General features: G+C 47.8%; 1 protein-coding gene across 1 annotated transcript in view; it reads right to left on the bottom strand.

The window, feature by feature from the left end:
- Positions 1–6,599: 6,599 nt before the first annotated feature.
- The window catches only part of TRIM71 (tripartite motif containing 71), a 65,862-nt gene continuing 59,917 nt past the window's right edge, over positions 6,600–12,544 (bottom strand). The window contains exons 3-4 of the mRNA XM_025884703.2: positions 11,130–11,264; positions 6,600–8,124 (exon numbers count right to left, since the gene is read on the bottom strand). Coding sequence (XP_025740488.1) covers positions 6,673–8,124; positions 11,130–11,264 — 1,587 coding nt within the window. The 3' untranslated portion in view covers positions 6,600–6,672. The remainder of the gene's footprint in view (positions 8,125–11,129; positions 11,265–12,544) is intronic.

The following is a 12,544-nucleotide window of genomic DNA, read 5'->3' as shown; positions in this document are numbered from 1 at the left end:
CAAGCAGGGGGAGCGGCAGGCAGAGGGAGAGAGGAGCAGGGAGCCCGATGCGGGGCTCCATCCCAGGACCCTGGGATCATGACCTGAGCCGGAGGCAGACACTTAATGACTGAGCCACCCAGGCGCCCGTCAAAAGATGTCTTGATCCACCTGGCTTCTACAGTATTCTGCCAAAGAGTGGCCACGGAAGTAAGCTGCTCACTTTTTCCCCAGGGCCAAGTTTAGACCCCAAAGTTGGTCCCCTCCATCCCAGGCAGAGGCTGCCCCAGCAGAGCAGGGGCATCTGTGGAGAAGGGAACTGCGGGTGAGCGAGATAGGAACACTCATCCCTCTACAGGGACATCTGCTCCTCAGCTCCTCAGAAGGTGGTAGACCTGGGGCTGCCAGATCCCTAATTCCCCCAGAATCCACAAGTACAGATATGAAAACATTTAAGGCTACTTAACATTTCCTCTATTTTAAAAAAAAATGCCAGCATCCACCTTTTTGGAAAACCCTGCATGGACCCAAGGTGGCCCATCCACCAGAGCTCAACCTCTGGGCCACCCTCCTCACAGATTTCCTTTCCATGGAGCACAATACACACACCCTTGTTCATTCCGTATTAAAGGATCACACAGACACATATTTCCATGGAAAAACCCTCTTGTTTATTTGATTAAACAAAAATAAAATAAGCTGCATAGGAACAATTTTAAAGTCCAAAGAGACACCAACTTTGTTTTAAGGCTGCAGTAGCTGATACAGCATCTCCTTGCTACCTTCTCCAGCCTTCTCTGTGGACCACAGCGATACATTCAGAAGCCTTGTTAGCTAACACACGAGTTTTCAAACACTTTCCCATTGGTTCTTCACCTGCTCATTGCCTGTCATGCCTGCAGCCCGCAGGATAACATCTAAGATTTAAAAGTAAAAATTCAAGAGGGTGGAAAAACACACCCCAAACAAAAATCCACTTTAAAGGTTTGGGGGGAAATCTTTGATCCCCCATTCTTCATTTAATTGATGGGATCTGCACCACCACTGCAGTGCCCATTTTTAAAAGTGTCAAAAGGCAGTCAGCACCCCAGAAGGGCTTGCAGGAGCTTCTGTGGCCCGGAGAGTTACTCTGGTGGTGCATATTCCTTACATCAGGTCTGCCTTGGACAAATTAAAAAAAATTTTTTTAAAGGTTTAGTCATTCTAACATCTGGGAATATGCCCATTTTAGTTTTCCCAATTTTGCATTAACCTTTCCCCAAAAAAAAAAAAAAAAAAAAAAAACAAGCCTGCGACCCACCCAATTATAACTAACATGCTAGTTAAAAACAACATCCCTTACCCACCACCCACCCTCTCACCTGCATTGAGTTTAGGGGAAAAGAATGGGGGGAAAAAGGAAAGAAACCATACCACCCTGAAAACAAGAACACCCAGAAACGTGAAAAATCTTCCTCTGAAGAAAAACTACACAGACTGCTAGAAACATAAAGAACTATTCCAGAGCTGGTTATTTAAAGAAAGTAAACACTTTGCTACACACGTTAACATTCAGTCAGTGTGCTCCGAGATTAGAGCCTTAAGAAAAATACTACCTGAGCTTGTAAGTTAATACAATCATTAAAAGGAGGTCTAAGACCGTGTGGATACACAAAACTTTTAGAACCATTACTGGTTAAATGATGGATGGAAAACATCCCACCAGGCTGGCTTGTTAACCCGTAAGATCAGTTTTAAAAATAGACATCACTGAGGTACTGCTTCACCATGACATTTTTCACCCAATCCGCAATCATTACAGTGGTCTCAGGACCCTCTCTTCCAACCAGAACAAAAAATATCTAGGGGAGCAAGAGAGGTGGAGAGGCAATACAGTATACCATGGTAATGTGCTTCAGCTTCATCAAGTATTTAATTAAAAACAACAACAACAACAACAAAGGAAAGAACAACCCGTCAACGTGTTACCTTTGGTAGAAAAAAAACTAAACACAACACAAAAGAGCACCGCACCTCACCAGTCCCTGCTCAGTGAAGCAGTGCTTGTTGCAATGTCATGGTGACTAACATCCTGCTGGGTCCAGAAAAGGTACAATTACAATCCCAAAGTCTAAAGGATTCTTATTCCCTTCAAATACTTGATGTTTCCAACAACTAGACCCTTAGAATTGCTCCTAAAAGGGTAGATTTGCAGACATTCAAAATATAGATAAAATATTTTTCTCTTGAAGAGAAAAAGAGACCTAAAGGTCTTTATTTGCAGATAAGTCCTCAAATAGGTCAGATGAACCAGTAGTTTCATTAATACTGAACAAGGTAGTGGTGTGCATAATTCCTAGTTGCGGGGGGTGGGGGGGCAGATTGTTAAGTAATACTTGGGATTTAGGATGACATTTGCCTGAGTACAGGAATATTTGGTTTCCAAGTCAATCAAATGTTTCCCCTGGGAGAAGTCAGTTCTGGATTTATAAAAACATTTTCTTCTAGAGCTCGCTTCCCACTCCCACCCACTCTCCTGTGGATTAATACTATGCTTTTCAGAGACCCATGAGACGCTAACATGAGGTAGATGACTTTCACCAAAAGTGAGGTAGAAACTAAACGAAAGCAAACGGTGTGGTGTGGAACTGCGGTGCGTGTCCTGAGCCCCTGGCCTGCCGGAAGCCAGAGTGGGAGAGAGCCCCAGGAGGGCCTGGCTCTAGGATATCATCACAGGCGAGTAAGTTCAAGACTATGACTTTTATACAGCCCCAGACTGTTGGAAAATCAGTGAGTGATATTTTGAATAAATACCCTACATACTTTTTTGGCACCACTGGATTTTTGTTTTTAAACAGAAAAACAAGCCTATAACTTTGGCATATCCCTATCTACCAGAACACAGCAATTGTAGAATCTTCCAAAGAGGAAGACAACACATACATCAACAGTACTCTGCTGCTTCAAGCCTAAAAAGACTTCCCTCCTCAAATTATTAAGCTTTGGCTTAACTAGAATAAAACAGACTGAGCCAATCTCAAGCCATTCTCTTATAGCTCCATCACAAAGTGCCTGACATCTGGCAACTTTTTTGGCCCCAACACACAATTTAGATTCTGTTTATGGTACCCCCTGTAGGTGTTTCCCCAAATAAGTTAGACTTAAAAGGGCATCCATCCATCAAAGATTAGTACACTTGGGTCCTGCCTGGGCCACTGGGCTCCAGCCAACTCATGTGCCACCTACCAGCCACCGTAGAGCAGAGGTTTCTGAGACAGCATTGCTTCTTGGGACCAAATTTACAGAGAAATGATTTTTTCTTTTTTAAAAGATTAACACTTTGGAAATGTTAACTCTGTCAACCAAAAGTGGTTTGCACCTATGGGTTATTTAGATCTCCTTGAGCCATCTCAATACCCAAACTTACATATTCAAATCCAATCGGCATCTCCAAACACACACTGACCTTCTACCCCGCGCCACCCTGCCACCTGACCAGATCGGACACACGTGGGGATTATTGTCTGAATACCACATTTACTTAACAGAAACAATTTATACTCTTCCCTCGCAGTACCCACAACCTTATCTTTTCACCGTGTTCAAGACCCTCCTCGTCCACCCAATTCTTACCTACCCTAGCACCACCTAAGAGGCAGGAGATACCCAGTTAAAATCCCCAATTTTGAACAGCCTCACTCACACCGGAGTTCCAAATGTTGGCTTTCCTCCTCTTTCTTTGATTTGGAGCCTTCTACATCGTACAATAAACACACTCCAAAGTGCTTCGCACCAATCCCTGTGGGTCAGGAGTCAATCACGGGCAGCCACAGATGGCCAGTGTTTTAAAAACAAAAGCTTCCCAAGTGTGACCATGTTTCTCAAATGGCAGTGGTGCACAGTTTTGGGTGCAGAAAGGTGGGGAGATGTACCACCACAGAGGGCAGAGGCCGCATCACGCACCTACACGCTCATTTCAGGGGAGGACCTACTAGCTTTGAGCCTGCAAACCGGTCAGTCTATTAATTAAGACCTGATCATTTCAGTCAAGTGTGGAAACCCTGGCCTTACAACCAAATCCACAGAGAAATGCTAACTACAGTTTTACGTTACCACTATTCAGCAAGAAAATCTCTCACTCAGGTCCCACAATTCCCCCACATACAGGGACATTGGGAAGGACCCATCAGTGTGAAGATGGGAGAATCAAAGGTAGTGACTACCTGAAGTAACTCATCCCAGGTTTCTGAGAACACTTGTAAGAATTTTCAAGATCCGTTTCTTCAATAAAATTTTGTAAGCATTTAAAACCAGTTGTCTTTGGTGTTTAAAGGGTGGTTTGTTGGGTGGTTGGGGGGTGAGGAGGGGAGGAAGACCAGCACCAAGTTATTTCCAAAATAAAAAACAATAAAAATGTTTAATTACACAAACTCTTTACCAAAGAACTTAGAACCCAGGGGCAAATAAAAGGCAACCAAACAGGAACTGGGGAAGGATTCAAAATTAAAGGCTTCAATAAAAGAAAAGGCGGGTTTACAAAACAAGATTTCCTGACGCCTCCTTGCCCTGAAACAGCAGCTGGGAGGCAGCCGTCTGGTGCGACTTTCCAATTTCTGGATCCTTTACTGCATGCGGTTCTCCTTTATGAAGTGAGTTTTTTCCCATTTTGGTCATTCAGAAACCCTGGAACTAAAGCAATGGGGAGGACACAGGGTGCCTTGAAGTGGTAAATGTCCAAAAGAGCTGAACGAGAAAACCAATTTGACTGACTTGCTACACCACCCCCATCAACTCCTTTTCTTTTGGGATGACAAAAACAAATTGCTCCATGTGTCACTTCATTCGGTTCATTTAAAACTACATCTCTACTGCAAGGGGAGTTTCTCTGAAATACAGGAACAGAAACTGACGTTAGTCCTTCTGTTTGAACAAGAGGTTTCCCTGGAAGCAAGCCCCCGCCGTCTGAGAGCACCTTGGGCTCCTGAGGTGTGCTACTCCGGAATGTGGTTCTTCCTCAGTACTTTGGAGAATGTAGGGACCCAAATAGGTTCTCACAAGCAGGATATTAGCTATGCCTACTTTCCATGTGAAAGATAGATAATGTCCAGAAGCACAAGGCTCTGTACCCAAGTCCAGCTTACTACAAACCAACCCTGTAAAGTGACGGATGCCATCCCACAGTTCTGCAGCGGGAGCCTGGCTAAATTTTCATTCTTTGGTACCGAGACAGAGGTGTAACAAAAAATATTACAGCCTACATTTTGGGTTGGGGCAATTTGGTTTACAAATCTTTTACATTCAAAGGCCTTTGGGGAGAAAATTCATGTTAACCATGAGGTCCTACTGCACGTCTCAGGAGCAGACCACTCCGTAGAAGTGACCCGAGCAGAGGATGTAGGGATGGGCTGTTCCTAGTCATTTGACTGTCAAACATTCTATTTCCCTGAACTTCCAAAGCAGGTAAAAATTGTGCTTTTAAAGGAAAAGTTCAGAAAAAAACACCTAGCATTATTAACAGAACAACATTCAAGCAGAGGTCAGGGACTGACCTCTGCCCTCCCGCAGAGTTTGGGGGTAGCCTGTTGCTTTCTTATGCTCTCTATGGACCACCTTGGCACACGCCCGCCCACCCGCCTGCCCACACTCAAGTCCACAGGCCGGGCAGGTCTGACACCCTCTGAGAATGAGGCTGATTTTCTCCTTCCATCCACTGAACTTTATAACCGATAACAAACTAAAAATACTTAACTTTTGAGAATAGTTTTAATTGAAAATCCTAAGCTACATCTATTTTTTAGAAACCAAAGTGTGAAAAGAAAAGTTTCTTTGGGTGGTGGTGTATGATCTTCAGCTTTACTATTTTGGTATAAGATGGCTCAGACACACACACACACTACACATACACACCCCATCCCTTAAAAGAAGCAAAGATTACATACCCTAAAACATGAATAGAATAGTCTGCTTTTCTTGGCTAGCAAGCCACAGCCACATCCACATCTTCTAAGAATAAGAAAAGATGCTGAACAGGATGATAAACACACTGAGGTATTAGAGGAGAACACAGAAAAGTTCTCTGTTGCAGCATTGGGGGAAAAAAAAAAAGATTTCCTAAAAAGATCAAGATCACAACACAATCTAATCCCATAAACACAGTATTCTCCAGAACACAAATACTCTATAATTCAGCATTTTAAATCTTATTTTTCCACATTTTATAGTTTTTCTTTTTTTTTTTTTTTTTTTACTTAGTAGTTCTTTCATGTTTCCTTGGCTCAATCTACAGAATACACCCCACCACCCATCCAGTTCCCCCCGCCCCAGCCACAGAGACGCCAGGCTTGTGCATATCACGCCCCACAAAGGGTCAGAGGGGAACGTGAACTCCACTGAGTGAGGGTGGGGAGGAGGGCAGAGGGCCTGCTGGAGAAGGAAATGTAAAGATTTATGAGGTAGATAGAAATTATCACGTCACAGGCTCAATCCCTGCAGAAAAGATAAGTACATTCATCTGTAAAAAAATAAAGATGAGGTAGGACTTAAGCAATGTTGTACTCTTCTTGTTCTCTTTAAACAAAAGAAAAAAAGAAATTTCCCTGAGACTGTTTCTTCTTTGAAATTCAAAAGGAGAGAGAGAGAGAGAGAGAGAGAGAGAGAGAGAGAGAGAGAGAGAGACGCACGCACAGCCCAAACACGGAAGCCTAGAGAACGGGATTAGAAGATGAGGATCCGATTGTTGCCGAAGTCCACCACCACGATCATCCCGTCGGGGGTGACAGCGATGCCAGAGGGGCGGTCCATCTGCCCAAAGCCACTGCCTTGGGCACCAAACTTGCACAGGAAGCTGCCGTTGGACTCGAACATCTGCACCCGGTGGTTCCTGGAATCGGCCACAATGATGCGCCCCTCCTGGTCCACGGCCACACCCTGTGGGCGCAGGAACTGCCCATTGCCAGTGCCCTCGGAGCCCAGGAAGCGCGCAGACTGGCAGTCGGGGTGGATGACCAGGAGCCGATGGTTGTTGAAGTCGGTGACCACCAAGTGGCCCTCATGGTTGAAGGCCACACCCCGGGGGGAGTCAAAGTGCTTCCAGAGAGCCCCCTCGAAGCCGTACTTATTCAGAAAGATGCCGTCGGGCCCAAACAGCTGGATCCGGTGGTTGCGGGTGTCAGAGACCAGGATCTTGCCCTCAGAGTTCACCGCCACGTCCCAAGGGTAGTTGAACTGCCCGTTTTTGGTTCCCTTCTCACCAAACTTGAGCAAGAATTGGCCCTCGAACGTGAAGACCTGGATGCGATGATTGTCCTTGTCGGCCACCACGATCCTGCGGGAGGCATCGCAGGCCACACCGGCTGGCCGGTCAAACTGTCCGGGTCGGGAGCCCAGGGTGCCGAATTTGTGGTGGAAGGCGCCACACGGCTTGAACACCTGGATGCGGTTGTTGCTGCGGTCGGCCACGACGATGTAGCCCTCCTTGTCCACACTCACGCCCCAGGGGCGGCAGAGCTTGCCATCGCTGTCGCCCTCGCTGCCGAAGCTCAGGCCCGGGAGCCCGATGCCCACGTAGCTGCGGCCCGACTTGACCACCACCTTGAAGGGGCTGTTCTCGATGTGCTGGTTGCACATGGTGACCGACACCAGGTGCTCACCCTCTAGCTGTGGCCGGTAGCTCACCACGTAAGTCCCATTCTGCTGGTCGCTCACCTCGGCACCAAACAGATTGCCATCGGGGCCCAGGACCACAGCTGACATCAGGTCGCCCCCTGAGAGGCGAGGCTCCCCATCGTGGTCGTAGCCAATAACGGTGAAGGAGGCCACCTTACCCTGGAGGGCCCGCTTGAGGCCATCACCCGTGGCCTTGGTGAGCGGTGCAAAGGCCCCGCTGCTGACGAAGCCGAAGGACTTGATGGCGAGGTACAGGGCCTGGTCGGGGGGTGTGAACATGACGCGGTCGTCTTCCTGGGGCTGCAGGAAGCTGCGCACGGTCTTCAGCTCCTGCACCTGGGCCAGCATGCGGTCCCGGGCCAGCAGGACGTCCAGCGCCCGGCCCTCCTCCAGGACCTGCTGGACAGCACTGATGGTGCTCTCAAGTTTGTTGAGGCTCTGCCGCAGCTTCTCCACCTGCAGGTACAGGGACTTGGCTTTCACCTGGCGGATCTTCTCTACCTGGAGAGGGGAGAGCAGGGAGAGAGGACGGAGGCTTTGAAGCAAGCAAAAACAAAGTAACTGACGATGGACGAGACTGCCCTTGCTCAGAAGGAACAAACACAGAAGCGTTTGGGGGTAAAGAGGCATCCTGTCTCCAACACACCAATCACATACAGAGTAGGGAGAAAATGGGGCAAAATGTAAATAATCAGTACATCTGGGCGAAGACAGAGGGAGTTCTTTTACTATTCCTGTCACTTAGAAATAAAACATAAAAGCTAAGCACAGCCATATAACAAATGTTTACTGAGCATCTGCTTTGTGCCAGGCCCTGGAGGTGCGTAGTGACAGGTCGAGAATGTGGCCCTCACCAGCAGCACTTCCCAGGGGACTAGAGCACAAGGCCGGTCTTACACTCCTGAAGGGCTGAATTTTCAGCAGAGCTATAGAGCCTGCAATCTCTTCAGTGATTCCTCCTCCACTCTACCATCCCTGCCTTGCCCCACTGCCCCACTCCGAGAGAGAGAGAGAGAGAGAGAGAGAGAGAGAGAGAGAGAGAGAGAGACAGAGAGAGAGAGAGACACAGAGACAGAGAGAGAGACAGAGAGAGAGAGAGACAGAGAGAGAGAGAGACAGAGAGAGACAGAGAGAGAGAGAGAGAGAGACAGAGAGAGGAGAGGGAAGGAAGACAGTGTGTGGAAAGAGTGAAGGGATTTGTTGGGAACCTAATTCAAGATTACAACCTGTACCCCCCTGGCCTGCCACACATCCCACAGTCCTCTTCGTGGTTTTTTGTCTTCACAGGGAGCCCGAAAGGCCACACAGCCCCCAAATTTGGAAACGGTAAGTCCCTGGAAACCACTGGCCTCTAGTATCTCCAGAGGAGCCCTCTCAATCTAAATTGTTGTAACACAGAAACCTGAATTCTGACCTGCGTAATTCTGCTTCTGAGGTTCTGAAACCCACGATTTGGGAATGTGGGATTGTATGTGACGAATGAAACAGAGCCACTTACCCATTCTTGTGCATTAAATTAGTCAAAGACCACCAATTCGAAGTGATCTCCCCTGTGAAGGGGAGAAATGAGTCATCTAGCTGATTCATGCCATCGTGTAGAGAGAACCAGGACTGCTGAGGGCTCTACTCATCAGAACGCCACAGAAAGTCTACTTCAGAATAAGGCCTGGATTTCAGTCAGATTTTCCCTCGGGAAGGGGGGTGATGATGGGATTTTTGACCCAGTCATACTTTTCCATCTGTCCACTCTGGAAGCAAGACACGTACGTGTAGAGGGGCCCATGTGGGGACAGATCAAAGAGAAGCTTTGTCCTTTGGTTTTTGCACTGGGCCAAACCTCTGGGCTTTGGTCTGGATTCCTCAACTAGGTGGTTGCAGCTAATCCCACGAGGTCACCAAGTCCCCTGGAAATCTGTAAGCCACAAGCATGAAGAAGTGCATCTAGATACCCAAAACTGGGTCACCTGGCACTCAAATATCTTCAGTAATGGGGAGTGCAAGAAAAAAGATGTGTAACAAGGACGTGGCCGGGCAGAAGACAGGCAGGAAAGCTTTGCTGGGAGGGGCAGAAGAGTCAGTAATTAGTAAAAGAGAGTGGGAGTCCTACAGGATTTAAATAAAAAGTAAAGACAAATGGGACTGAGGGTGTGTCCAGAATGAGCATGCGTATTTTGGAGGTTATCTCAGAATGAGTTTTTAGAAATGTAGAAACAAAGTATATTACACAGAGAGACTGACTCTTCTTCCAAATTTGCTTCTCCAAGACTAAAAACTTGCTCCCCATGCCTCCTGAAAGAGAACTGCCTTTAGGGAGAGGACAGGAGTTGGCCTCACAGGAGGGAGGGTACCTAAGGTGAGATCTGCAGAAACTCCTTTCCACAAAGGCCTTTTCATCAGCAAATCCAGAAGAGCAAGTTTGTGGCAGAGTTCACCAGGGAGCTCTCAGGTTGCACAAAGTGGGCCCCTTTCAGTTATAATTAACATTCGTGGGTGGCATGAGCCTGGCAGACCACGGGGGCATGTGAGTGTCTGGAAACCATGTCAGGCCTGCAAAGGTGCCTGCATAAAATACATGCTGAATTAAATCTTAAAGAATTTTTCTAGCCAAGGACCGTTCTCTTCTCGTCAAAAGGTAACTGAGCCATATTCCTCGAGAGGTCAGCAAAGGCAGAAAGCAGTTAGTTACGTGCTAAATAAATGGAAAATGCGAAGCAAAACCCAACACAGCCTTCCAGAACATTTTAGGGCATAGTGATTGGTGAGGATCACTTTCAGAAATGGAGACCTCATCTCTACTTTTGCATAGTTTAGATGATTAAAAGGAGCATGCACACACCTAAGTGCACCCTTTTTAATGAGCTATGTGTATGGTCTTATTCACGCATTAAGAAAATGTCATTTTGGAGCTGAACTGACTTGAGGTACTGGCCCATTCACAGGCATTTTCTCCCCTCTTCCTGGGGCAGGGGGTAAAGACCAGAGAAGAAAATGTTGGGATGAGGACTTGAGTGGGGAAAGTCATCTTTTCAGTTGATTTCTCTAAACAGCACACCAGTCTGCTCAGCACTCTTTCCTGCTGCAACAGAAGAAAGGGCATTTGCTCACTGCCCTCCCTAGTGGTTTTCCACAAGGGGGCAGGAAGTGCAACCAGGCAGGACACCAAAAAATAAGGATACTTCCCAGCAGCCTGCTTTCATAACAACAGTCTCGACTGCGCCCCCTTCTGTCTCCCTGAGTATGCGCAACATAAAATGTGAGGCTCCTTCCAGTCCTGGGTGCCGTCCTGAGAAGACTTCTTGTGGCTTTAGTGCTCAGATGGCACCCAGTGTGTTACAGGGAGCCCTGCATCTTCCTGCCAACACACTTCATGGAAAACCTCCAACTGTTCTCCACTCCAAGCCAGGATCTGGGATCTGACCTGAGAATCCTCGTGGTTTTGCTGCAGTTCACTGAAAAACTGCTGGCCGGCCAAGAGGCCCGGGGTGGGGGTGGGCAGCACTCCTTACCTTCCACAGCAGCTCACACTCCCGCTCCTCCAGGGCCTTCTTGTGCCTTGCCGTCACGGCTTTGACCTCCGACTGTACCACCTTTGCCTTCATCTCTACCTGCTCTGCCACCGTCTGGGCCTGCTCGATGCTCAGCTGGAAAAGCAAGAGCAAGGTCATGGCGTTAGAAGGACCTCCACTCCTCAAGCAAAACATTTAAGTCTGCTTGTCGCAAACCCGAAGAGCTACCACCTTGGGCCCCCGAGACCACTTGATCCACTTCCCTGGAAAGAAAGCAGGCACGCAAGGGGAGCATGGCACCTGTCTGACATAGCCGAAGGGGCCGTGCCAAGTGCTGGGTTCCTTCCTATGGGAAATGGCACTTACACGTAGGTCAACGTCAGCACTCTTAAGAGCTACTCCGACACAATGAAACCAGTGTAGTTGGGTCCAAGCCGAAAAGCGGGAACGAGGACGGGACTGGCACACGAACCAGCTCCCCACAGACTTTCTGGCCTTCCTGGCCACGTGGGAAAACCCGGCAGGCCAGCACAGCACTCAGGTCAAGGTGTGTCATTGCTGCAGGCCAGCAGGTAGCCATCATGTTCCTGTCATGTCATCAGCAGCACAGTTCATTCCAACCCCAAGTGACACTGGGGATACTGTCTGATCTGCCACAGAACCACGCACACCGTGCCCTGTGGTCAGTCCGCTTGCCAGACCATTCCTGCACCACCACACACCCTACTCTGTACCACCAGCCCTCGGTAAATCAGCCAGTTTAATCAGGCGTATTATTGTTCATAAAAAATTAATCAAGACAGAAGGCCCAGTGTTTTCATCAATATTACATGATGTGTCTTGAAAAGCCACAAGGATTTCTTTGAGATACTGAAGTATTAAATCAGGGATTCCAAACTGCCGATGGTGCAACAGGTCTAAGGGTGTTATTATGTCCCACATCAGGAGGGGCCTAGAGAAGCGCACAGGGTTTGGAGCTTAGGAATCGCTCACAGGTGACCAACCGTGAGTGTGCCCTGGAGTGAGGGTTTCCAGCATGTGGACCACAACTACAGCTGAGGCCATCTTGGGGAAAGCAGGCTGGATAGTCATTCTAGGCGTCGGCCAACCCAGCTTCAAACCCTAGCTCCATGTCCTACTATTTGCAAGGCCCCAGACAAGTGCCTGGCCTTCTGCAACCTCGGCCAATAGGAGGAAAAGACAGGATAATACATGGAAGGAGCTCAGCACAGCAGTTCATAGAGTAAAACATCACCAACAGTGCTCAGCTGAGAAACACTTGCAGTAAGACCACAGGCATCCTTTCCCTTCATCCCACCTAGCTCCTGTCATGCAGGTACAGTCATGTACCTAGGCCCACGCACACTTCCTGACCCATTTTGCTTTTTAAATTGTGGTAAAATAGGTAGAACATA

Source organism: Callorhinus ursinus, unplaced genomic scaffold (assembly GCF_003265705.2).
Source record: "Callorhinus ursinus isolate GAN/ISIS: 27379988/994484 unplaced genomic scaffold, GSC_fseal_2.0 scaffold1, whole genome shotgun sequence".
NCBI classification, from domain to species: Eukaryota; Metazoa; Chordata; class Mammalia; order Carnivora; family Otariidae; genus Callorhinus; species Callorhinus ursinus.
This window is presented reverse-complemented; position numbering and strand designations above follow the sequence as displayed.